Source organism: Rattus rattus, chromosome 2 (assembly GCF_011064425.1).
Source record: "Rattus rattus isolate New Zealand chromosome 2, Rrattus_CSIRO_v1, whole genome shotgun sequence".
NCBI classification, from domain to species: domain Eukaryota; kingdom Metazoa; phylum Chordata; class Mammalia; order Rodentia; family Muridae; genus Rattus; species Rattus rattus.
The window spans coordinates 66,920,342-66,947,724 of record NC_046155.1 but is presented as its reverse complement, the minus strand read 5'-3'; the positions used below and the strand labels follow the sequence as shown (position 1 = coordinate 66,947,724).

At 43.0% G+C, this 27,383-nt stretch overlaps 1 protein-coding gene across 1 annotated transcript in view; it reads left to right on the top strand.

Moving 5' to 3' along the window:
* Dock1 (dedicator of cytokinesis 1) overlaps positions 1-27,383 on the top strand; it is a 499,905-nt gene that overhangs the window by 292,905 nt on the left and 179,617 nt on the right. Inside the window, exon 28 of the mRNA XM_032892397.1 lies at positions 23,382-23,483. Within this exon, the coding sequence (XP_032748288.1) occupies positions 23,382-23,483 (102 nt within the window). The remainder of the gene's footprint in view (positions 1-23,381; positions 23,484-27,383) is intronic.

Below are 27,383 nucleotides of genomic sequence, written 5' to 3'. Positions count from 1 at the left end.
CATTTTAAAAATGGCTCTTTAGTCTGTCTGCTTGAGAGAGTGGATGGGAGAAGCTGAAAAATTAAATTTACACTGCGAGTTTAAAAGCTAAAGAGGAAATGGCATTTAGAAATCAGAAAGAAAAAAGAAAACCTTAAATGCCTACTTGCATAACTAGTGTTTTTATTCATTCTGTTTGTAAGCAATGCGTTGGCTTGACTTTAAGCCATGAGGGGTCTCTGGAAGCAGCCATGACCTTGACTTCTGTGAATGTGTTTGAGTTCAAGCTGTTCCCTCCTGGTGACACTCCACACTCCCCCTGTCTAGGCTCCAAGTGCATAGTGCATATTCTGAATAGACAGGGTTGTATGCTAAAGAAGGCTTCAACTGGTGATGGCTTCTGGCTCATTAATTTCTTAAACGTTTTTTTTTTCCCCCTCATGGCTGCAAGGGACCGGCCTCAGAACCTCGTGTTCCTAACTGTCTTCAGCAGAAGTGTTCATGGAAGGCTTGAGTTGTCAGATGAAAGAACTCTTCTAGAAACGGCTGCTGTCATGAGCAGAATTTTCAAGGAGGAATACCTTTACTTGTTAAGACGGGGCTCTGGTCATCTGCCGCATAGTAGGCTCGTGGTAGCCAGCCGTGTCCAGTGCTTCTCTACCTCAGTGTTTGCATGAGCAGCAGAACTTGGATCCAGGTATCTGTCAGACGATAGTTCTGATTGGTGCTCCTCCTCCGAAGACAGGTGCACACCAGCCGTCCCTCAGGTGTAGGCTGTGCAGGGCGGAAATAGATGTCACTTGTCCACCGTGTGCCCATATTCAAAGTGCTGGTGGTGAGGTCTGTAGTCTAAAGCTTGTGCCCTGTCTTCACTGAATCTGTACCTCTGCAGAGAAGATGAGGAAGAGGGGAGGGCCGTGACCAGTTAAGAACGGGGGCATCCCAAATGCCCCCAGATGCCTGGCATCTCAGGGCTTAGCAGTGGGTTCAGCCAACTTCAGTGCGGGGGAGCCACCTGCGAGCAGTACCTGCTTCCCAGCTGTCCTTGAAGGGCTGTTTAGTAGATGAAAACTGGCTTTTTAATTGGTTTTTCTGCCCATTGCATCTTTGAAACTGTCCAGCATAAGTGCTTTAAGATGTTTCACACAGGGCTTTATGTCATTAGTGCTTCTGTATGTGGCCCTAATTCTAATTCTCACGGACTGGTAATATGCTGCTCTGCTGGAAACCAGTGTGACAAGAAACCTAGTGTGTGTGTGTGTGTGTGTGTGTGTGTGTGTGTGTGTGTGTGTTGGCGGGGGTGAGGGACAGTGCTGCGATGTGCTACCAAACTCTGAGCGCCTGGATATTCTTCTTCCTCCCAAAGCCTCAGACAGCAAAGGCATGGCTTTAAAGTGCTCCCTGGTTATTAAAGTTTGAGTTCATTCAATAGTTTCTTATCTGTTCTGAGAACCCTGTGGAAATAAAGCCAAGTAATGCTTTAGACATGAAATGCTAACCTGCTGGCAGTCTAAGCGTGCTCAGAAGCTCCCTTTCATATTTAAGAATAGTCTCCTTAAACACCGGTGACATTGATTGGAGAAAATATCACCTCGTGGAAAACATTTTCATGAGTTATAAAAACTATGAACCACACTGGCTTTCATTGATCAAGAGAATTTCCTACTAAAATATTTAAATGGAGGGGACAGGGAGACTAACGCTCAGTAGCTAAAGTGCCTATTGACATAGCCTTACAGCCTCTTTTGATCCCCTTTTGATCCCCAGCACCCGAGTAAAGGTGGCAGGAGAAAAGTGACTCCACATGACTGTCCTCCGACTTCCACACAGGTGCTGTGGTCTCTGCAGTCCACATACACATCTTACTACTGTAATGAAATCCCCGAGACTTGGCAATTAATAAAGAAAAGAGGAGTTAGGGGCTGGGAGTAGCCCAGTCTGTAAAATGCTGCTTGCAAGACCTGATTTGTGTCTCCAGAACCTCCCCCCTTATGTTTTGTTTTTGTGGGTTTTTAAAAGCCACGTATGCTGTATACATCTATAATCTAGCAACGGGAAGGTAGAGCTAGGGTGTTTCTCAAAATTCCCTGGCCAGCCAGCCTAGCCAACTTGGCACGTTCCATGCCATATAAAGACATAAAGCGTGTCGGGGGATACCCGAGGAATGACAACTAAGGTTGACTTTTGAACTATGCACACCCGTGCACCACTACACCTACATGAACACAGGCATACAAAATAATTAATACCATTAACTAAGTCACCCTCTTCTTGTGGTCCTTTCATATCTCCGAAGGCCACCCCACAGCCCATCCCTATTTCCTGTCCCTGATGATCAGTCTGGAGGAGCTGCAGAACTGCATACGTTACTTGGCTTTCTGAAGTTGAAACATCTTAAGTGTCAGTCTCTTTATTGTATCTGGGTTTTTAGAGGATGCTACAAATGCTGTCAACCTCCCGTCATAAACAAATATTTCCTTGAGAGATTAGTTTTATAGTTTATTATACATACTTCCCCCCTCCCTCCCTCAATAGTACATCTCCTAAGTCTTCCTCCTCCCTCACCTCCATCTTCCCTCAAGCCTTAGTCTGTCTTTGAAACAAGGTCTTGCATATAAACCAGACTCACCTCCGACTCACTGTCCCCTGCTTCCACCTTTGTGCTGTTGGGATTACAGGCATCTCCTACCACGTGTAATACAATTCTGCTCTCAAAAGAATTTCGTAGGCTATGATGGCTAGTTTTGACTCTCAACTTGAGAAAATCTAGAATCATATAGAAGAATCTTAATGAAGAATTGATTATACCAGGTTCACATGAGGACATGGCCGTGGGTGATTATTGTGGTAGTTTGAATAGGTATGGCCCTTATAGTCTTAAATGTCTGAATGCCTGGACAATAGGGAGTGGCGCTATTGTTGGAGTAGGTATGGCCTTGTTAAAGGAATTGCCTCACTGTGGGTGTGGGCTTTGAGGTCTCCTATGTGAAAGCTCTGCCCAGTGTGAAAGACTGTCCTCTGGATCAAGGTGTAGACCTCTTAACTCCATCCCCAGCACCATGTCTGCCTGGATGCTACCATACTTCCCACCCTGATAATCGGCTGAACCTCTGAAACTGTAATGCAGTCCCAATTAAATGTTTTCTTTTATTAGAGTTACCTTGGTCATGGCATCTTTTCACAGCAATAAACCCCAAAGTAAGACAATTGCCTTAATAATTGATATGGGAAGATTCAGCCCATTGTGGGCAGCACCATTCCCTTGGCTGCAGGTCCTGATTAGTGTAAGATGAGAAGGCTACGGGAAAACAAATAATTAGAGATGCATTGATTTCCTATCTGCTCTTGGTTGTGGCTGTGATGGGACAAGCTGCTTGAGAGCCTGCCTTAAGTTCCTGAAATGATAGGTGGCCACTCGGGGTTGTAAGCCAAATAAACTCTTTTCTCCCTGTGTTGATGTTTGTCAACGTGTTTTTCACAGCAACAGAAATGATGATAGAACATAGGTCCATAGAAAGGATGGAAGGGTGATGCTGCTGGTTCCCATGCACCTCCCCTCTGTTCCTCCTCCTTTCAGCATTCTGAGGTGCATTGGTCACAGCTTAGAAGTCACTGCTGAGAACCTCACGTTTGTGAAAATGTTTGATTATGTAAATTAATGATCTGTAAAATTTAGAGCTACACACATTAGCATCTTTCAAGGATATTTGGAAAGAGAGTAGTTTAGAAATGTATACAAAAGCAAATTACGTGGTAAATTGTGTGTGCTTATTGTTTAGAAAGTTAAAAATCAATTAGTATCATTAAAATTATCTTTTAAGTTAATAATATGGTGATGCTTGACTTGTGTTTTTCTTGAGTTTAATAATTCCAATCTGGTGATGTATTTTTAATCTCTCTTCATCAAGTAGAAGACTCCTCCCTTCATAGGCAAGGATATCCAACGGGAAGAGGGTAGCATTGGGTCCAAGCCCCATGAGCATTGTCTGTTTCCACAGTGATGCTTACCTGTGAAAGAAAGTGGCTTCTGTTTGCTTGTTTTTAGCTTTATTGAGATGGGACCCCACTTCATCACCAAGCTGACCTCGTTTTTATTCTGTATTTCTTGAACTTGCGGTAATCTCATATCTCTCCCTCCCTCTCAAGTGTTTCTGTTATAGGCATGAGCCATCATACCTGCCTTTCTCTTTCAGAAGTGCCTTTTACACAAAACAAAACAAAACAAAACAAAACAAAACAAAACAAAACAAGAACCAGAGTGTTAGGGTACAACCTGTAATTCCAACATTTGAGAGTTTGAGATAGGAGGATGAGACACTCTAAGCCAGCTTTGGCTATATAACAAATTCGAGGCCAGCCTGGATACATGAGGCTCTTCTCCACAAATGAGTCCATAAATATCCAGGATTTGGAATGGCACTGCCTGCTCTTTTTTCACTTCTCAGCTATCTCTCTCATGTCATGTGGGAGTGACCCAGACTGTCCTCTCTGGCAAGGTAAGTCTTGTTATCCAGCTAAAAGGATGGACAGGTATTACAGAACCACTTTGCTCAGTGACAATGGGCACTGTTTGCCAGGCTACCTTACAGGCTGATTTCTGATATTCAGTCCACCAACTTAAGCTAGATACTCATAGTATTTTAGACTTGTGTTCATAGCCATGTTTGGGGCAAAATTGGGCATGACTCTTTGAAACTCTGTTTATTTACTTTTTGTTGGTGGATAAAGAGGGTTTTCTGTTGAGTTATTTCTTAGCAAGAAAAAAATAATGCTGTTTTTAATTATATGCAGAGGTGATATGAAGCCATGTCACTTAAGGTAATGAAGGCTGTTTAGAAATAAGGTTGTTAAAAACATGCAGAGAGCTGTATGATTATTTATCAAAATAATAGTATTAGAACCTACCCATGGCCTGTACTTCCCAGTCATGGGCTTTTGACCAGACTTATAGTACCAAGTTTCAAGTTTCTCTTTTAGGGTAAGCCATGGAGTCATGCCATTATTCTACCATATATATCCTACCATGAAGCTCAGTATTATAGCATGCATAGCTCTAGTGCTAAATAGGACCATTGATATTTTTACTCTTGCAGCAACCTACACAGCACTATTTATAACTAAAGTTTGTGGTGTCACCACGAAGGTATGGCTATCCTAATTTATGATCACCATTGAAGAACAATGACAATCACTTGCATTTCACTGAGGATTTCTGTGACTCCCTTAATCAATAACTTGTAGGAAGGTATCGTGTCTGGCACTAAGTTTTTTTTGTTTGTTTGTTTGTTTAATAACAAAATTCTTTTGTGAATAACATATTCCATACATGTATAATACTTCTATTCAAACTTTTAGTGTGTAATTAGCTTACAAATAGTGGGTCTCTGTAAGGATTCCTCTGCATCCTTAATTTGTTAACCTATTACCTACTCACTGGTCATATACAGCTTCATGCTTTGATTCTCATTAAACCTTTAACCCCCCCCCAAAAAAAAAGAAATAAGGGTGTTTAAATATACATTACTGCAGGAGCCATGCCAGGAGCAATATGAAGCAGGAACTGAGAGTAGGAATACATTGTTGAGTTCTTAGAAGAGAAGGAAAAAGACACTATACTTATTCATAGAACGATAGTAGGAAATCCCCCTTGTACTCTTACATTCTATATGCTGTTTCTTGCTGTCCTTAATGTGTGGTCTAATATAGACCAGGCTGAGTCTGAGCTTGTTTTGTAGTCAAGGCTAGTGTTAAATCCTTATTCTCCTGCCTCTGTCCCCCATGGGTATGGTTAAAACTGGCTTTGTCTACTTCTTAGTAAAGTTTTATATGTCCCAAACGTTACATTTTCTACCAATTAACACTTTTTATAAGAGAAATCTGAGCTAGAGAGGTTAGAACATTATATATCCCTACAGTTCTAAAATATAGAAATTATCTGTGCAAAAGAGAAGAGGAATCAGAGCTTGCTTTGTGGGTCCAGTGCAATTGTAATCACAGTGTTCTGAGAGCTTTTCATAATTGTGTGCTTTACTGGTAAAGATAGAAAAGGAGCGGTTTAGTTTGTTAAGTAGGATCTTGGGCTTGCCCTGTTTGCCCATCAAGGCTGCTGGCAGAGGAGGGTGTCCACAAGGACTCACCCTCCCAAAAGCAGAGATGAGGACTTTACCTTTTGCATGGCCCCTCACCTGAAAGCTCTGACATTTTCCCCGAGAGCGTGCTACCCTCCCTTTAGCACCAAGAACAACCCCACTCTTCTTGGTGTGTCCCTGTTATCCAGTCTTCCTGCCTGAGACTGTGGCCCTCACAATGTCCAGTGATCATCTCGTCAACCTGGGAGACTTCCATAAATACCAATTATTTTTATAGTTCAGCGACAAAGTACTGGACAAAGGCAACTTGAGGAGGGAGTGGATGGTTTGCTTTTGCTCCTGATCTGTGGCTATGTGTCCATCAAAGTGAGGAAGACCGGATGTCAGAATAGTGAGGTGGTTGCTCCCACTGCATTCAACCAGGGAGGAGCAGGCGGCTGGGGCAAAGCTTGCTGGATATGCAGCCTGATGGCGGGGACCCAAACTTAGGATACCCTCTTCTCATCAGTCAAAGTTCTCTCAGACACTAAAAGGGGTTGTAAATCCTGCTGAGCATCAGGCTGGGTGAGCCATCATACTGTACCTGGATTAAGGGTTGCTTAGGGATAATTTGTAGAAGTTATCCTTTTGAGTACCAATGGTTGGAGGTACAGCCTAGGAAAAACCAATCGCATCCTTTCTATCATTTTCCGCGCTGTCAGGCATGGACCTTGTGTTTCACTCTGATATCCCTGGCAATTTCTGTGTAACATATGCTCATCCCAAGATGCTGGAGTTTCCCTGACGTTGTCTCTTTCCCCTCACACTGAGTGCTGTGGACTACAGAAATATGGTACCTGAGAGGGGAGTCGTCAAATAAATTTGAATACTGCTTTACCCATCCCAGCCCTATTTTGTATGATTTCATGTCTTTGGACACTCTGAGTCTAGGTTCCCTTCTCTGCTGTTGTGTTACTTCCTGCCTCTCCAGATTGTGCATTCTCCCCTCTCTCATCACTGTGGAGTGCCAGCTCTCAGGCTCTTGGCGTTGTGATTATATAGTGGCACTTCTGTGAGACTGACTTTCTCCCCTTCCATACCTATCTCCACCTTGAGAGGTACCCATCATGTTCCTTCAGTGCTCACAACTCTCCCCATTATGGCCCTGCCACACCTTCAAAGGACATTTCTCATTAGATGCAGGGACAAGGACCAGGGTGCATTTCCATACCTCAGCACAGCACTTAACCTACAGTAAGTGCTAAGGAACATACGGGGTATAAATGGATGTGTGCATGGTCCTGAGACCCCAGTTTAAGGTAAAGTCCCGATGTAGTCACCTTTGGCTCATTTAGCCACCTTGTAGCTTTGGATCTTACTCTGGATGGCATACTTGTATATGACCCTCTCCGGCCAATCCTCGCTTGGTTTTTGGCATGCCAGCTCCAGAGCATCCATCCTGGATGCATCCTCTTCCGATGCACTGTAGTGGAAATTCCCTTGCTTGGTGTGCCACCACTGGGGGAACCTGTGACACTGGGGTCAATGGGGATTATAGTGCCTAGGTCTGGCATTTTTTGGCTATATCATCTGCACAAAGTATCTATGTACTAGTGTACCCTGTGTCTCCATTCCAAAACCTCTCTGTGTCCAGAGCTCTGTCTGGCCAGGCAGGAGACACAGGGAAACTGAGAGACAGCTAGTCCAAAGCTCCCCCTCTAACTGTGTTAGCTTTTTTTATCCCCACAGATGAAAGTACCTTCAGGAAGAAGGGGGTTATGTTGGCTCCTGGTTTAAGGCTATAGTTCATACTGGCAGGGAAGTCAGCACAGAAGCCCGAGCAGTTTTTCACAGTGTATTTGCAGTCAGGAAGCAGAGAGAAACGAACTCTGGTGCTCAGTTCCTTGTCTTCTTTTCAGTCTGGGATCTCAGCATGTGAGAAGGTGCTACCTCATCTAGGGTGGGTCTTTTGTCCTCCATTAAACCTCTCTAGAGACATTATCACAGGTACATCTGACATGTTGCTTCTAGTGTTTCCAAACCCAAATTAACAGTGAAGATTAACTTTAACCATCACACTCTTCTTGCCTTCACTTTGGAGCAGTTTCTAGTAGCCTCTCCCAGCAATATCTGGCCACAGCGAATGATGGATGATGTCCAAACACGGCACAGTTGATACCAAAATAACTCACTATTTCTATTCCTGAAGTGCTGGAGAAGAACTCTCCAACCTGATGGACTAGACACACTGCAGTGAGATTAACCAGACATTTGTACATTGTGCAAAGCTGTACAAACTTGCAAACACTAGGACTGAGGAAATAGCTCAGTCAGCAATGTTCATGCCTCAGGAGTCTGAAGCCCTGACCTTGTTTCCCTGCATCTACCTAATAGCTGGCTGTAGCAGCCAATGGGAGGTACTTAGAGAAACAGGTGACTCCTTGAGGCTTATCTTCCAGCCAGGCCAGCTGATCATTAGATTTCAAGTTCAGTGAGAGACCCGGTCTCAAAAGATAAGGTGGATGGTTGGAGCGAGGGATGTGAGTGAACGGAGAGAGGGGATCTCTAGGTCACATGTAAAGCCAGGCATGGTGGCATGGCAATCCTAGTACCTGAGAGCAAGACTAAAGGCAGAGACAGGAATTCTGGGAGCTCGCAGGTCAGCCAGCCAGGTACATCCTAATTGTGTTTCCTTTTAGTAAGTACTGAATTGTCAACTCTTTGTCCCATTGGCTTCATCTTTGGAGCAAACTCAGTTTTTCATAATGGCTGTACTAATCTGTATTCTTCCCACTGGTGTGCCAGGCTTCTCTCTCCTCCCTTTAGCCTGTGTTCCTTCTCTTCTCTCCTTGAATCAAAGAACCAACCAAACCAATGTAGCCCATCTTCCTCTGCTTTTGACTTGCATTGTCCCATTCACAAATGAGCAGAAAAACTTCTCCTATCCCTGCGTGTCTGCCTAAGTGTCTGTTCACACCCTTTACTGATACATAATCAGGTCAGTGGGGGATTTTTGTTTTGTTTTGTTCATTAGTTTTTGTTTTGAGTTGAGTCTCTTACACATTTTGGATAGTAACATTTATCCAAATGATGCCTCCAAACATTTCTTGCTTAACAAATGGTTTCATTTTGGAAACTTCATTTTGCTGTGCAGACTGTTAGTTTAATACGATTCTATTTGTTTTTGCATGGATTCACAGCCCCGTAGCCATTCTGTGTTTTCTTTCAGTAGAGCGTATATTCACACATGTGTGTGCATACACACACAGGCACATATTTTGTGTGCATATATTATACATAATTATTATATGTAATACATAGGTCATATATCATATACACACATATACACAGACACACAATTTTTAGATTTTTTGAGACAGGGACTTTATGGCTATGTAGCCTGGAGTGGCCCAGTACTTACAGTGATCCTTCTGCTTCTCATTTGAGTTCTTCTGATCAGATTATACACATGTTCCATCCATCCAGCCAGGGTTTTTAATATACTTGGAGTTGGCTTTTGCCTTTGGTATGAGGGTCTAATTTCATTTCTCTCTCTGCGAGTCTCCTATTCCCTCAACATCATTGTTAAATAGACAGCACCTTTGCCTTCTAGCCATCTTGATCAAAAGTCACTTGCTAAACTGCATGGGGAACAGCCCACAGGCCTCAACCCTACATAAGGAACTCTAGGCCACTTAGGAAAGCTGGTAGTGGGAGAGCTCAGCAATTGGGTGTTCAGGGCCAAGTGGTCCATCTTGACAACATACCTGCAAGGAACATGGACTTACTTGGTCACATTTAGGAATATAAATGTATATAAAATACATATGTATAGAATAACAATTAATAAAAAAAGAGGCTGTGTGTCTGAAGAAAAGTGTAGAAATATATGGAGAGTTTAGAGGGAGGAAAGGGAAGAGAGAAACATAATTAGATTTCAATCTCAAAAACAAACAAAAGTAAACGTCCGTATAAGGAGGAACAGTGGATGGTGTACTAGATAGACATCTGCGTGGCTTGCATGGGAGTGACCCCTACGTGGAGATGATCAGGGATGGGACGGTGGTCAAGTTACAGGGTCCAGACTTATCTCTCCCTTTGAGTGGGAAGGCAATGTGCAGAGTTCTTGCAAAGGAGGTTTTGGCACCTAGTTCTGCAGGCCTGGTGGTGTCTTGGGTATCAATCTCCTACAGAGACACAGATATTGCAATCCTACAGAGTGCAGGTCGGAAGGACAAGGACTAGGTGCTTTGCCAATGTCATTGGAATAATGACCAGAAGGCTCCTAGAGGGCTTCATATGTCTATACATGGGTTCAAATTAACACAGCCTGCCTCCCCCGTTTGTGTGTGTGTGTGTGTGTGTGTGTGTGTGTGTGTATTCCTGTGTGTGTTAATGTTTGCATATAAAGGTTAGTTAACCTTGGATGTCTTGTCTTCTTCAGGCACTTTTCACCTGATTTTTGAGACAGGGTCTCTCGATTCTCTCTTTCCCTGCTATTCCCCAGTTTAGGTAATCTGGCTAGCCGTAAGACACAAAGATCCTCCTGTCGATGTGCCGTCCTGCTCTGATTTCTTTCCTTCCTTCCTTCCTTCCTTCCTTCCTTCCTTCCTTCCTTCCTTCCTTCCTTCCCTCCCTCCTCCCTCCCTCCCTCCCTCCCTCCCTCCTCTCTCTCTCTCTCTTCTTTCTTTTTTCTTCGTGGGTTTAAAGGATTGAACTCGGGTCCTCAGCAAGCACTTTACCAACTGCACCATCTCCCAGGCCCTGTTTTTCTTTTTGACTTACGATAATGGTTTTCACCTAAATAAGGGAGATTCTCCCTGGACAGTGTTTAGGGTATGTAATCTCTTTAAAGAAATACCACCTAATAGCTGTGTTTCTCTCTGACTGATCACCCTAGATGTCTGGGTTTTGCTTCTTCTGGACACTGAAGCAGCCCATTGAAATTCAGTGCAGGCGGGCTTCTTCCCATTATTCTGCAGCTACTTGCTAGACAGGGACTGCGAAGATTCCATTTTGCAAACTCTTAACTATGTAGCTAGATAATTAGCTTGTGAGAAACATAGTCAGTTTTGCAAACAAGTAGAGATTCTGGAAAGTAATTAAAATTAGTCATTATTGGGCCGCTTTGGGGTTTACCTTCCACTGCGTGCAGTTAAGGTCTTGTCTGAACAAAATTAATAAGGAATAAAAAACTCTCCGCCGAGCATCTGGTCCAAAGTGACTTCTGGTTTACATCTGTCCTTATAACTTGCAGTCGAAGTTAGGTATTCATGCAAGGGGGAAATCAATGTCTTGTGTTCTTGTCATTATGATAACTTCATTGTTTCATGTGTGGGATGAATGATCAAAATGCTTGGCTTTTTATAACTAAATTTTTTTATAAAATATAGGGATTTTGTTCAAGGAGAGTAATCTGAATAAAGCATTGTTTTTATTTTATAATTAAAATTATGATGGTCAGCCTTGTGATCGATGGGTCATATGACAGTCACAGGAGCTGCTATGAAGTTTGATGACATGAGTACCATGTCTTCTTCCTACGTCTTCTTTGTGTAATTTAAGAAATAATAAGGTAGAGATTGGAAATATGGAAATATGGTTTGGGACCACGACAGCCTTGACTGTGTATTTGGACTGATACCAAGAGGGTTCCAGGATGACACTGATTGTCTTTTAAGAGGTTTATTAGAAGTTAATAGTACCATAGACTGACAGCGGTGCTAGGCCTCTGAGGAGAATTCAGGACAATGTAGCAGAGTCGGGGGTCCCTTTTGGAAGGTTTCAGAGAAGTGGAGGAGGTTCTTTGCCATCTGGTTGAAGAGTAATGGGTGCTTATAGCTGGGGAATCTCTGAATCAGCCATGAGGGTGAGGAGGGCAAGAGCCTAGAAAAATGTCACAGTGGTTATAGGAACCAAATTCCTTTCGTTTTCAGAACTGTCCTTGTTTTATCAAAATGGAGGAGCTATACAAATGGTGAGGCCTTGGCTAAAATATATACCTTGGAGAATTTTCCTCCATGTCTGGACATCTGAAAGATCTTCTTTCTACATAAAATATAACATGAGCCATCTACAGACTTTACTCAGCGAGTGGATGGCGTGCGCTCACTGCCAGTGCCAGATGGTCCTCCTGTGATACTGATTAATGTCAGCCCTGGCGAGTTAAAGTGATGCTTAGATTCAGCTGCCAATGAGCTTCCCACCCTGCACACAGCACTCCCCACCCTACCCATGCCTATGGACCTTTCAAACAGCGTGTGAGGTTTTCACGGCAGGGCCTAGACACTGCAGGCAGAGTGTGGCTAGCAAATGAATTCACCTCTCCTAAGTGTTTGACCTTATAAAATTATACCTTTTCAGTTTTATCTTTACTTCCTTAGTGAGAACTCAGAAGCGCCTTTACCCTGTGTTTCATTTGTTTTTTGAGACATGGTCTAGCTGTATAGCCAAGGCGTGTAGACATTCTCCTTCCTCAGCTTCTGGAATGATGGCGATACGGGTGTGCACCCTTGTGCTGAGCTAACCGTACGTCTTGGTCGCACTTTTGTTGTTAATAAGTTACTCTTATTTTGTAGTAATAGCCATAGTCATATTTGTTTGGCTCTCTGTGTTTAATTATGGGTTGTCCCTAGTTGATAAATACTTGCTTAACATGATAAATTAGCTCTTTCCTAAACTACTGTTCTGGGTAGTAGTTAAAAATTAGCCCCAAAGGCATGACCGCTAAAATCACCGAGGTGCTAGGAAGATGGCTCTGTGATTAAGAGCACGTAGTACTCTTTCAGAGGGCCGGAGTTCAGTTCCCAGCACCCACATCAAGGGGCTCAGAACTGCCTGGGACTCTAGCACGAGAGACTCCAACACGCTTCTGTAGCCTTAGCAGGCACCTGTACACGTGACCCACCTTCATACACAATCGCAAATAAAATAAATCTTAGAAATTATAAGCAAATAAAATCACTGGGAACACCAAACCCCTGCTGTTCTGACTGGACCTTGAGGTTGCCCTGGCAGGGGCTGGCCTGGAGCAAGGCTAGAAACAGACTGACAGGAGGAAAGACAACACCAAAGTGTTTACAGTCAACGCCTTGATTTACTTAGAAACTAGCTCCAGAGTAAAAACAGAAACCTTCAAAGTCACAAGTGAATTCCATTAAGTTATATCATAAAAAATGCCAATATGCCCACCAAATAGAACAGTTTCCCCAAATACATAGAAATAAAGAATAAAACCTTATTGAAAAACAAAACAAAAACTCACTCTACCCTTTACATATGAAAATACCAAGAATTTTTAAAGATCTCTTTAACACTATCCATGAAGTATTCACCAATGCTATAAAAATAGACCGGGCCAGTTTAGTTTGCGTGTTTAAATGGGAGAGCTGTTTTGTAAGCCTCTTCAAATCATGTAACAATTTGATGGAAGTCCAATTATGGAACTTGTTTCAAACTAAAATATGTGGATCTCCAGTTTGTTTACAAGATGAAATTGGCTTGGGGTAGTTGAGGAGAAGGCTTGGGGGTAAGGGGCTTGCTATACACTCATGAGGACCTGGATTTAAATCTCCAGGACCCAAGTAGAAGCTTAGTGGGTGTGAGCACCTGGCTGTAATCCCAGCACTGCAGGGTGAAGACAGGAGCCCTGTAGCAAGCTAGCTACATTAGGACCGGAAGCTCTGCTTCAAGGAGAGATGAAGCGTCAATATAAGTAAATAAATACATTGGGGATAGATAGAAAGATAGAAGGATGAATAGATAGATAGATAGATAGATAGATAGATAGATGACTATAGGCAAAGATCTAGCACCAATATAAGTAAATAAATACACAGAAGATAGATGATAAACAGGCATCTAGCCTCAATATAAATAAATATAAAATAGATTAGATAGATAGAGATAGATGATAGGTAGATAGATAGGTAGATAGGTAGGTAGATAGATAGATAGATAGATAGATAGATAGATAGATAGATGGATGTACATCTAGTGAGACACCAAATGTCAACCTCTAGCCTCCACAGAGACACACACACAGAGACACATATATATGCACAAACATAATGAGTACATGCATGTGCAAAAAGAACTTTAAATGTTTTATTGGAGTTAAACATGCTACTGTGATCCCTCAAAGACATGTCCTTCCTTAATTTTATCTGTTTGTCTATCTGTTGATCTCTCTGTCTGTCTTCCATTCCTTCCCCTCTCTTCCTGTCTATCTATCTGTCTGACTGTCTCCTTTCCTTCCCTTCCCTTCCCTTCCCTTCCCTTCCCTTGCCTTCCCTTCCCTTCCCTTCCCTTCCCTTCCCTTCCCTTCCCTTCCCTCTTTTACAGAAAAAATAAATTAGCAGAAAAACTGGAGAAAAGTGTGTAAAACAAAAGCCTCAAGTTAAGATTGGCAACGAGAGCAACAGTCCCACTGGAGCTCTAATATATAAGGAATTAATTAATTTATTACTAGTCTGTTTCTGTGTGTGGATATGGCTGAAGGAGTCAGTATTACAATAGCTTATAGGGAATTGGAATCTCTCTCTCCCCCTCCCTCCCTCCGTCCACTCCTCCCTCCCTCTCTCCTTCTCTCCTTACTTTTGCCCTCACCTCCGGTTATATACAGTCTGCCAGTGTAAGTTTTGAACTTTAAATAATATGTACACTTCCATAGCTAAATACAAGACACACCATATTTCTAGTCCCCTCTAAGCATCCCTCCTGCCCCGTTTCTCTGTCTCCTCCCTTCTCACTGTTTTCCCTTCTGAAGAAAGACACAGACTGTCAGCCTTCAAGTCGGCCACCTGTGACTCCGCATAGTGTTTACAGCACATCTGGTCGTTGTCATTAGCTTTCTTTTTTTATTTACTGCTGAGTTGCGTTTCATTGTACGGAAGTGCCACAGTTGGATAGGTAGAGGGAAACAGGTATTTGGAGAGCCTCCGAGGCTTGTGTGTGGCTCTGTCTTAGGCAGTGGCCCTTTGTCCTGCTTGGCTGGCCTCCTCCAGGGTCTCGGTGCTGTCTACACTGCCCAGCAAGTGAGTAACTATTGAGAATTGACTTGAGTCTGTTCTGCCATTGTGAACTTCTCCTGCCGCCTTCCCTCCTCCCATTGCCTACCACACAGCATAGGAAGTCCTGGCCTCAGCATCTCAGAGAGCTGGAGGTCCTTGAGACTCAGCAGAGAGGGAGGTGGCAGATGGGAATGCTGGACCTGTAGAGAGTGTGTCTGCTGTGTATGTTATCTTTTACATGCTTGCTACCCAAGCACATTGTTCTTGGATTCCCACAATCAGTCCACAACGTTGGGGATTTTTAAAATAAATACCGAGAGTTTTATTGTCAGACCCCCTCTGCTGTAGTACATGGCTTCGGTCAGACAAGCTATTGACTGATCTGCTGTATAACATTTGCACATAGAGCCAACTGCATCTATGTCTGCATAATGATGTAGTCATAAGAATTCCATAAGCATTGCCCTATGACATCTGAATTCTATTATGGGCAAGATCGAACTTCAAAACATCTACCCACCGCTAAGGACCAACCCCACATATCTCCCCAACCTTTTATAAAACTTTTACACAAATCTTTTCTCTCTCCCACCCAGTAATGTTGCTTATAAAAAAAGGTTTCTCTGCGTTCTTGGAACTTGATGACTCAAAGTCATTCTTTCCCCCTCTGCTTAATTGCTTTTCTGCTTTTACTGAATTAACTGATCACATCCAGTTGAGAGGCTGAACTTACACCGGGAGTTGAGACACAGGTACCAGCTGAGTTAAGATAAAACTAAGTGAACTTTCAATGCCCGTGTGCTTACTAGCCCTGTTCGGGCCATGGCCCCAAAACAAAACAAAACAATGAAAAATGAAGGGGTGGGGGTATGGTTTGGTTTTTATCTAAAAAAGAACTGACTTGCCAGGCTACTTTCACTTCTCTCAGTGTGTCCTTGTGTGACAGTGAGAACATTCTTTCCAAGACTCCTGGTGGTGCATTCATTTTTCCTTCTGTTTTTGATCAGTACCCCATGCGGACCAGGATGGTGTTGAGCTCATAGTCCTCTGGCTTCAGCATCCCAAGCGCTGGGATTAAAGATCTGAACCATCCATATGCAGCTGCTGATTTATGGCTTTTTAAAGAAATACTATTTATTTGGCTCTCTCTCTCTCTCTCTCTCTCTCTCTCTCTCTCTCTCTCTCTCTGTGTATGTGTGAGTCAGAGGATGACTTGTGGTAGTCAGTTCTTTCCTCCCACCACGTGAGCCCTGTGGGCCACACTCGTGTAGTCAAGCTTTGCATCATTAAACTTTGCCTTCTGATCCGTCTCGCTGGCCCTCAATCATTTTTATTTAACTTAGTATGAGATATCCTTCTCTCCCAGTATTATTCAGCCAATGTCAGTGAAACCAAAGACAATGTATTTTGATGACCTATGCATCTGTTTTGCCTGATTCCAATTTAATGTGTACCCATGATGGCAATCGAGCTGTTTATGGGCAGAAATCAGCTATAGAAATGTGTGGACATTGACTCCCCCATTAGCTAGCGGGGGTTGATTGAGGCTCTCTGTTTCTCTCATTTCTGTTACTTCCTGTTCACTGATTCTATCATGTCATAAGACTTAGGAAACCCTGAGCTCTCTAAGGCTCTAATATTGCCTGATTTATTGAGTTTATAAAAATGAGATATAAAATCTCTTCTTTACTATCTTTCTGGTGTTGACACCAAATGAACTTTATTAAGAAGCTGCATACATAGTATATAATCTTCATTGCACTGTGTATCACTTGCTCTTTATTGCCGTGATAAAACACCATGAACAAAAGCAAATTACGGAAGAAAGGGACTGTTTGGGCTTACAGTGCCAGAGGGAGAACGCATGAGACATCATCTCGGTCTACAGGAAGGAAGCAGAGGAGAAACTGGAAGTGGGTGAGGTCATAAACTCAAAGCCCACCCCTAGCTACATACTTCCTCCAGCCAAGCTCCGCCTCCTACGGATGCCATAACTGTCCTGGGTGGTACCACCTGCTGGGACTAAGTGTTCAAATACATAAGTGAGGGACATTTCTCACTCAGACCACCACACTTCACTTTCATACGTTTTAAACCCGTATTATCTATAACAAATGCTGTATTATCCAAAACAAATGTGAACAGGGGTTTAAATTATTACATTCCGTAAGTAGCAAATAATTGTTATAGGTAAGTTCATATCCAAATATCCCCCTTTGGTAGGTGTCCTTTAAACATCTCTTCATAATTTTTGCCTTTGTAAAACTGAAATTGATTTTGTTTTTAAAATTAGATTTCCTTTCTCGGTGGGTCTGGAATGAAATGAGATGCTAATAGTTTATGAATTCAACCAAACACACTATTTAAATTTAATATTTAATTTTGTTGCTAGTAGTTTAAAACCCCTAATAGATGACATTAATGTAGTTTATCAGCCATACTGCTTTCAGTTTTATTTTCTGCCTTTTTATAGTCTTCTCTTTGGTTCCTCATAAAATAAGGAAATTATGATATTTTGGAAATTAAATGAGCAAAAATTAAGCATATGTTGAATAATGACATGATGTGATTGAATTTTTCTCTCCCCTTTCTGTGTGTGTGTGTGTGTGTGTATGTGTGTATGTGTGTGTCGTGAATGCACCCATGTGCCTGTGCCTGTGCCTGTGCCTGTGCCTGTGCCTGTGTCTACATCCTTCTCCCCACCCCTCTCCCTTTTCCTCCTGACAAGGTTCCCTTTTATGCTGCCTTCTAAGTCATGACTTAGTTTCTGAGTTCCTAGTATCCCTGGTTTCTATGTTTTCCTGGGATTCGGAGTAATCGGGGTATTGTTGCCAGATTTTCATCCTCCTGCCTCCACAGGGATTAAAGGCATGTGCTACCACAGCAGGCTGGGCTCTGCTTCCGGACATGCTCCTTATTGTCAGCATGGTGAGAGAAACCAGAGACAGACCCAGGCTTTGAATGTGTTATGTGTGATTTCCCCACATGTGTTTGGTCAAGCATCATTCCCGTGAAGACTCTAGGGAGGCTTTGGCGAGTTTATGACATCTTGAGATTTTCTTTGTATTCTTAACTTTCTCATTTCTCATTTTGTAATTTCTTGGTAGAAATCAGACCATAGAGGCATGTCACCCCTGGCTTTTCATCTCAAAACCAGACAGCCTTGTGTACCGTATTTCTTCAGCACCCAGACTTTACCCATATGAACTTATTCTGAGCTGCCTTTGACTTCTCAATGGAGGGCATGAGAAGCACATACATCACTTCCCTGGATTCTCTCCTCACATTGCTGCTTGCTTATTGATTCTTCTGTTTGACTCTTCCTCAAAATGTCTGTCATCACGAACCCCATCCTGAAGTTATGCATCTACCCACCTGGCCAGCAGTTCTTTCCCAGTCTTGTCTCACAACAGATGTTTTAAATGCCATCGCCAATTGCTGTCTTTTTAACTTTGTTTGACACGTGGCAATTCTCAGTATCCAGTGAGATTTAAGTATCTAAATGTGATTTCCTTTCTCAAGTCACTGTCTTGGAGAACACATGTTTCGTTGTTCCCCAAGACCCTGCTAGGAGTGATCAAGTAGCCTCCTGGAGTCAAGTCACCGGAACTAGCCTGTCTTCGTACCCAGCGTTGGTCTTCCATTCACCTGTCACATGTTCTGAATGTGAACTCATTGCTTTCCAGCAGCTTCCGGTAGCTGGAGCTGCTCAAACACCTCAGTGAGTTTTTGGAACTTAGACATGTGTTCACATTTCCGCCTGTGTCACACACCCCAGTCAGCAGACAGTCTGCACGTGTGAAGTGTAAGCGCCAGGGCGGATGAGTCAACTCACACCCAGCTGACAGAATCACCAAACTAAGTTCACTAGTCACGTGGCTGCAACCATTTGTGTTCGACCTTCATAGCTCCCCCAAACCAGGGATGAAAATAATTTGAAGTTTTTCTTCTAATGTATGTACTTGTCTCCAAACCTTAAATTTTACACGGGCATATCTGGCAGAGCCACTGTGTCAGGACTGGCTTTGTTTCTGCAGTACCTGGTCTCTACTACCATCCCAATGCCACCCTCATGCTGTTCTATCCATTGATTTTACCTGGTGCAAACGGTCCCCTGCCTCTATTACCAGACTCCTGTCTACCATTTCTTGGTTCTGCCTGCCTTCCCTCCTACCCATCTTTAGTTCCCCTGTCTTTGGTTTTGACAGGCTGTCAGGTTTACCTGACCCCTGGTTCTCATGCTTTCTGTCTTCCTGTGCCCACTTGTCCATCCTTCCCATGTGTCCCACCTTTCCATGCACCAATCCACCTTGCTAATGCACTGAGGACACCAAGGGATTTAAAACTGGTTTAAAGCTAGTTCAAGGTGTAGATGGAGTGGGCGGTCACGGGGTCAGGAAGTGATGGAAGGCATTGCTCTTTCTTCCCCAACAGTAGATCTTGGATAGATGTGAAGATAAGAAGAGTACTCAAGCAGAGAGAGCTTGCTCCTCCTCACAGATGACACCTTTCCTTCCTCATGGTGACATCTCTGTCTTTCAAGACCACCTATGAAAGTTCTAATATATGCTGCTTATAAAAATGACATGTGTGCACCCTTCCTCCCAGATGATAGCCTGCAATCTTTTTCTTCTAGGCCTTTCTTTCTTTCTTCCTTCCTTCCTTTCTTGCTTTCTTTTTTTCTTTCTTTCATCCTGTCCTACAGATTCCTTCTATTGTGAATTTGTATATATAAAATAGCTCTATTTTTGTTCCTCTACTCTTTTTCTTGTATTACTAATGCACTTCATGGTTCTGCGGTTGATATCCAAGGATTGTGCAATAGTTCAGCCTAACACTGAGATACGACTGCTTGAATTAAGACACCAACAAGACTGTCCACTGCATATGGACTATAAGTAAACGCTGTCCTTCCTGGCCTCTGTAAGGCTTGCACAATATTTCCAAAGCTATACTTGGAGGGTTTCTCTTGTTGTTTACCTGAGATTCAAGTGGAAGTGGCATTCTGCATTTAACTTTCAACCCTACAAAATATATAACTTACCCAATTTCTTGCTTTGAATGCAAAGAGATCTTTCAGAACTGCAATGGACACTGTTGGACGTAAAATCTCCTCTCCTGAATTACTTTTTCAGGTGGGTTGTTAGAAGAAGAATTACTGAGAAGATGAGTATTTTCTTTCCAAGACTTTTCAAACCTCTCTCCAAATTGCTTTTTAAAAAGGTTATAGCAATTTACGCTCGCACGGGCCGTGTGTGAGAGCCCTCGTCCTCTCTACCTTCACTGCTCAGCACTTAAATCCTGCCTTGCTATTCTGGCAGCAAATAACGCTGTATGATTTTCTCCTTGATTACTAATGAGCTTCACATTTTTTGTTTATGAGGCAGTTGGCGTCCTGGTTTTTAAGTACAGTTGACTTCTCTGCCCTTACTCTGCATTGCTTTGAAATCATAGGAATATCTCTTATTTTTATTTCCTTAATTATTTTTAGCCCGTGGCTAGAGCTAGAACCCAGTCCCCAAACTCAAGTTCCAAGTCTCTGTACAATACCCTACCACCAGCCTGCACACTGTTTAAAAATAAAAGCCTCAGCTGACTCCTAGAATGCATTTAAAGTAATTAAACCAAAAAGTGGTGTAATTTTCTCCAGTTCTTTCTAGCTTTGTTCCTGGAATACAACTGATTTCAAATTTCATTTTCACAAAAGTCACTTCATCCACTCTTGTAGACAAATACGTATGCTGGGTTACACTGGGTTTTGGTGGGATATGCAGCTCCACGGTGTGAGCTGTACTTGCCCGATGAATGTGTCAGAATCCCAAGGGTGGGGCTCCGTACCCCAAGGGCATGGATGGAAGAGGGGATATGTCCTCGGATTGTAGCACATAGGTTTCCCCTCCGAGAGTGGAGTCCCATCCAACTTACAATAGTGCTGAGCTAGTGAAACCTGCTTCCCTTAAGAGAGGAGTGGCTGAGTGCTACAAATTGCTTTTGGCCCATTTCCTTAGGTTAAGTAAAGGGGGCACACAGGCTGCCAGACGACACTCTGCTAACCCGTGGTGGTGGCCCTCTCTCTGCCCCTGCGTGGTCTGCTTTAATTAGACCCCAGTGTCATTAAATAAGGGGCTGTTTGGCTGCATTCCTGAAGATGTTCTCATTCAGATAGAAGACTCCAGGCTGGCCATTTATCTCTTTCTAGCACTCACAATGTAGATACCACTGTATTCTTGGGTTTTGGCCTCTCCCCCCACCATTGTCTTTGCTTAGTGTGGACTTTCAGCATCACCTGGCAATCAGTTCTTTGATGAATGAGTCTCTGTCACCTGCTCTACCCTCTGGCCTGGCCCAGGTGTGCTGGCTCTTCTTATGAATGTGACTTTGAACTGAGCCTCAGGTCTTCCCAAGTCCTCCCTGCACCACACACACACATATACACAGAGATCTTTCTTTTCTCTTTCCAACAGCTTGACCTTTCATGGGGGGCATGTTGATGTCACAACTTCTGAGTCTAAATTACTGACTCAATGGCTCCACGGCTGAACTGTCCTGACCTGCGTCATTCATTTAAGCCTGTGCCAGGTGCTACTGCATGGATGCTTTTTCTAGAAAGCCCCTCTTCTCATGGGACAGATGACAGGTTCTGGACTGCTGCTTCCAAGTAGAATTTGAGACATGGTATTATAGAAGTCCTCTCTTCCCCTCCACCAGGTTTCTCTGATAACTACAGGAATCTTTAACTCAAGTTGGTTGTCAGCAACCATGTATATGCGTTCCAGCCCTGGAGTGCGGGCGTCACACCTGGCTTTGCCACCCACACCTTTGAGGGTTCAGTTTCTGAATCGCACATCAACTTCCTGAGAAATGGAACAATCAACAAGTCAACCAGTGAAGGAATGGGAGCCTGGCTTCAGAGCTTGGCTAGTGGGCAACCTGGCAAGGATGAGTGTTCAAGGCATGGCATCTCCTGAGGAGAAGATGAAGTACACAGGCAGCTTCCCTCGAGCCCACCAGGGTGCCAAATAGTTATGTCTTTCAAAGTTCCCATTCATAAATAAATATCCTTCCCACGCAAAACAAGCATTATTTTGCTCTTTCCCAGAACACCACCAACTTGGAATCTAAATCTCAACAATTACCATTATTCACAAATAATTTACATTTCTGGGCAAATGGAAGATACCATATCATCATTATTATATTTGTTCAATTTGCAAAATGTGTCCTTCGAGGACTCATTTGGAAGCCTGTGTGTGTAGTACAGATAGAAAATGTATTGGACTCTAACATTCACTGAGGAGTGCATGTTCCAAATTAATATAAAAGACATTTAGGCATTCAAATACATTGTTGGAAAAAAGTGGAATTACTGAAAAGAATGCAATTTGGGAGCTCATTTACTAAAGAAAAAATAGGGATGTGTCTCAAACTATATCCCTCTTATTATTCTACTAGACTCATGCAATGTAATGGAAGTTAGTATAGGCCCTGTGTGGCTTCAGATGTCATTAACTTATGGGTACATATTTAAAAGCAAGAAAGGTTTTGTGATCTTAGCTCCCCAGCCTGCCAGTAAGAAATTGTATTTATAGCAACCAGACTGCTCAGCCCTGCACACTGTCCGGACTCCTTGGCCAATTGCATTGTTTCCTTACTCTCTCCTTCATCTGCTTTTGTTGGTTGGTTTTCTTCCTGTGTTTCCTTTCTATCCAGCTCCATATGGTATAAAGAATGCCGACCGCTCCCCCTGGACATTGCGCTGAGACTGCCTTTCTCCCCCAGCTCTTCCCAAGAAGCAGAACTCACAGTGGGATTGGTCCATAGTGATTGCCTCTGAATTGGCCAAGGAAGACATGGGCAGATTTTGAGAAATAAAATGCCTCTCTCTTTGCCACAGCCCAAGGAGAGGGGCTGTGCACACATCTGCCTGATAATAGAGACAATGGGATTCTGAGAACAATACATAAGTGATTGGGATTTCGTTCTTGTCTTTAATTTTTGTGCACTTAATTAAGGGAAAAAAACATTTAAAGCTTGGTTTCTTTTATTCTGGAAAACCTTTTATCAAGATGCATTTCATCATTTAATATGGTTGGAGAAGGAAACAATCTACTGTATCCCCTAAAACAAATAAACAACTTCCGAGGTCAGAAGTGACCCAAGCCCTCCCTGGTTGGCTTTGAGCACCATGTAGCAGAATTGGAACTTGTGCTCTGGTATCATGCCTTTCCCTGTCGGTGGACGAGCCAGCTCCGTAGTTAATGTCCGTTCTTTCCATGAGGATTGCCCCTTCCCTTTCTAATTCTACCTTCCAATCCACCTACAGGGGAACTTTGTGGCTTGCATGACAGCTATTTTACGGCAGATGGAAGACTACCATTATGCACACCTGATCAAGACCTTCGGGAAAATGAGGACAGATGTCGTGGTGAGTGTCTCTTCCATCCTGTCACAAGGCCAACAGTGGAAGTAGGCAGTGACATCTGTATTTCCATTTAAAATAGAGTTCTGCATAGGAGATTCTCTATTTGACATCAGAAGGCACCCAAGGCTCTGTGTGGATGATTTTGACTACCATTGACCTAGAGAACAACTTGGGTCTGAGCCTGGAGAAATCCCATCTGTTCTGGTCACAGCAGCCATTCCCTTGCTACTGGGTCACTAGCGATCGTGTCCCCCACAGTCATTAGCTCCTGTCATTTCTTGGTTGACTTTCTATAGCAGTAGCTTGTGAGCCACCCTCCTGGACCTTAAGCTATCTTCTGCTATTAATTAGTGCTAATCATAGACCCTCATCAGCATTTCTCCTAATAACTCCTTAGTCCTCCTCACACAAACTATGATGCAACTTAATTGGGAGAGTGTAATAGGGAAATTTATTGCTTAGGAGCTACCTCCCTAATGGCCGGAAATTACACCGCCATATGGTGAATATCCTTTGCAAAGCTGCACCGAACCTGCTGGCAGGCTTTCTAGCAAGAAGCTAATGCGAATTCTTGGATTCCACTTTTAAGGACCCACTGCTCCTGTAGAATGCTCATAGGTTCCTGCGTGGTACAGCTAGCTCACATAGAATTTCCAGAGCAAGGCCTATTGCACTTGGCTTCTACCTTACTAAAGGAGGGAAGCAACAAGACATTTATGATTCTTTTTTCAAAGAGCTACATCAAAGATCAGATTTTCTTATGTGTGGCCATGGTAGGAGGGTGGATAGGCAATAGACAGACAATTGATAAATACACTTGACAGCTTATATATATATATATATATGGATTTATATATATATAAATCCTTAAGAGTAAAATGAATTCATACCTCAAAATTATAACGAATTTTCTTTTACATAGATAGATGATAGATGATAGAAGATAGATTGATAAATGATAGATGATTACTTGATAGATGATAAATGATAGATTAATAGATATATTGATAAGAATAGATAGAAAATGGACATATTGATAGCTAGGTTGATTAATTATAGAGATAATATATAGTTATAGAGATATAATGTAATTATAGAGAAGAATATAGGTTAATAGATAAATTATAGATAAATGTAGACAGATAATTTCTAAGAACAAAACAAGTCTATACCTCAAAATCATAGCATATCCTTAAATAAAAGGGTACAAAAATGTGTGTACAATTTTATATGTCCATGTTTTTTCATTTTCTCTGAGTATCAAGAAGTTTACAGTAGGGACATATTCATATAAATAAATATCACACAGTGTCCTAAGGTTAGTTTGAAACTGTTACATAGTGAAATCTCATTGAATAGTCATACTATTTAATTTCATCATTAAGTCTTAAATGTGCCTCTATGGCCTGCTTTAGTCAGTGAAAATAGTAGTTTGATGCCGTGTGACTTCACAGATGATATTCTTGGGTGAATGATAAAGTTTTCAGGATGAGGGTAGCTACTTATACTGAAAAGTGAGTTCCACCGTAACAATTTGCACACTATCAGAACAGATGTGTGCTCCAAAGGTACACAAGGCATGAACAGATGTCTACTATGAATTCAGCTACAGCCTGGGAGGCAACACAGTGAGAGAACATGACTTCCAAGAGTGAGTCTGAGTTACTTTTCTGTTGCTGTCACAGACACCATGAACAAAGTCAAGGGAGACTTCATTCTGGCTTATAACTTCAGAGGGACAGGAGTCCTTCCTGGTGATGGGCAGCCACTGGTCGGCATGGTGACAGGAACAGGGAGCCGAGAAATCACATCTTTAACAGCGAGCGTGGAACACAGAGCAGCCTGGAAATGAGGCAGAGCTGTCCCCAGTGACACACTTCCTCCAGCAAGGCTACACCTCCTAAACCTCCCCAAACAGTGCTACCAGTCATTTCTCACTCAAAGCACCCCAGGATGACAGTGCCTTGTTGACTTGGGCACATACCCTCTCCTTCCTCAGAATAGAGGATCAAGTAATCGGCTCCTTGTTATGGACCGAATTTCCCAAGGGATTTTTTTCCTTTTTTTTTTTTTTTTTTTTTTTTTTTTTCCTCCTAGACACGGGCATCCAGAAAATCAATTATTTGCATACAATTTGATTTCTGTTATAAAATAGTATTTGTCATTTGTATGTCTCAAATTCCCATGGCAAGACTTTTTATTGTTGTTAGTTCATCAAAACCTTCATGAAAATATGTTCCTACCCACTCACTGTATGCGGAGAGTATTTTATTTTTCTACTCTCCCAATTACCACAAAAATGAAAAGATCATTTCCTGTGAAATAATTGGAAGTTAATTAGCATTCCAATATGAAAATGGCCTAAAACCGTTTTCCCAAGTTTTGCTTGCTTCTAACAAGCACAGCTCTGGGTTCTCAGATTCAGCCTCGTCCCACCCCACCCCCACTTCCACCTCCCCCAAACACTGCCACTGGATAAATCAGTCTCACATAGATTCACAGTTATTATCACTCCAATAACCCCACAGGGCTACTGCTATCACCTTTCAGATGGACCTTTGTCCCCAGGGTAGCCAGAGAATCTCAACCAGGGGGAAGACTGATCAAGGAAAGGAAAGACCAGACAGGTGACAATCAAACATCCCTCCCAGGACAGGCAAGCTGCTTCCTCAAGTCGGACAGCTGCAGAGAACTTCGCTTGCCTATCCTGAGTGCTGGGTGCTGCCCTGGGTCTAAGTCTTAGCATCAGGAGTAGAATCAGGAAGCTTGCCCAAAGTCTGAGGGAGATTTCTCACCATGTATCACAGACCTCCCCTTGGTGGCTCTGGAAGAGCCTGTACTTTTCTCCACACTGAGACCCTCACCAGGCAGTTCTTTGACACCAGCTGGATGGCCTGCAGTTCAGATCCCTCCCTGCACTGTCAACCTGGATAAAGTCTTGAATTCCACAGATAACAGGGCTCACCCAGATTCAGCTGTAAGTCCAGGCCCCCATACTTTTGACTAAGCAACTTAGTCAAAAAAAAAAAAAGGAATAAGAATTCCTTTAGTCCTGGCCTTGAGGTCCATAATTTTCCCATCTAGCTCACAGCCCTCTGGGAGACACTTGTGTATTTTGTCCTGTTTATTATAAAGGATACAACTCTAGGAAAACCAATGGGAAGAGCTGCACAGGACAGAGTGGGCAGGGGTGGGCATTCAAACCATCTGCATTCTCCCCCAGAAGACTCTCAGTAGCCCAGTTCCCTCTGGTCTTGTCTGCCTGTTCTTTTAGCATAATCCCTCCTCTCCCTAACTCCCTATCCATGTTGGTGTATGTAGGGTTGGAAATTCCATCCCTCTCATCTTCTAGTCTTTCTGGAGACCAGCCCCACCCTGACACCTCCTTAAGATAAACTCTTATATAAGACTCATTATGTAGATAGCAAGAGTAATGACACTCAGGAACTCAAGGTCCAAGGTTCCTTGGGCTTTTGTGCCATTACACCATAGCGAATGTGTATTGGAGGAAGAGCAAGAAGTGCAGGAACAGAGCAGGTGGAGGCAGTGCTGAGCGAGGGGTGTGTTAAAGACTAGGAGAGAGAATGGCAGGCACTGACAAACTCAGTACTACGAAACTTCTCACATGCTACCTGGTTCTTGGGTAGTCAGTCCTTGTGGAGTGCGTGCTGTCCGGCCTGATCTGCTGTCAGGCAAGTCCATGTATCTCAGGCCCTCTTGTCGTAATCCTTTCCCGCCTTCTTGCTGCTTTGGTAATTACCTTGTAAGAGCCACTTTCTGGCAACTGTCAGGGTCCCCTTAGATAGACCTAGGCCCCTCCCCTTCATAGTACCTTACCTTGTCTGTTCCATTTGACCATCAGCCTGTTCTGGGTGGTACCAGGCTGGCATATTGGAAAGTGGG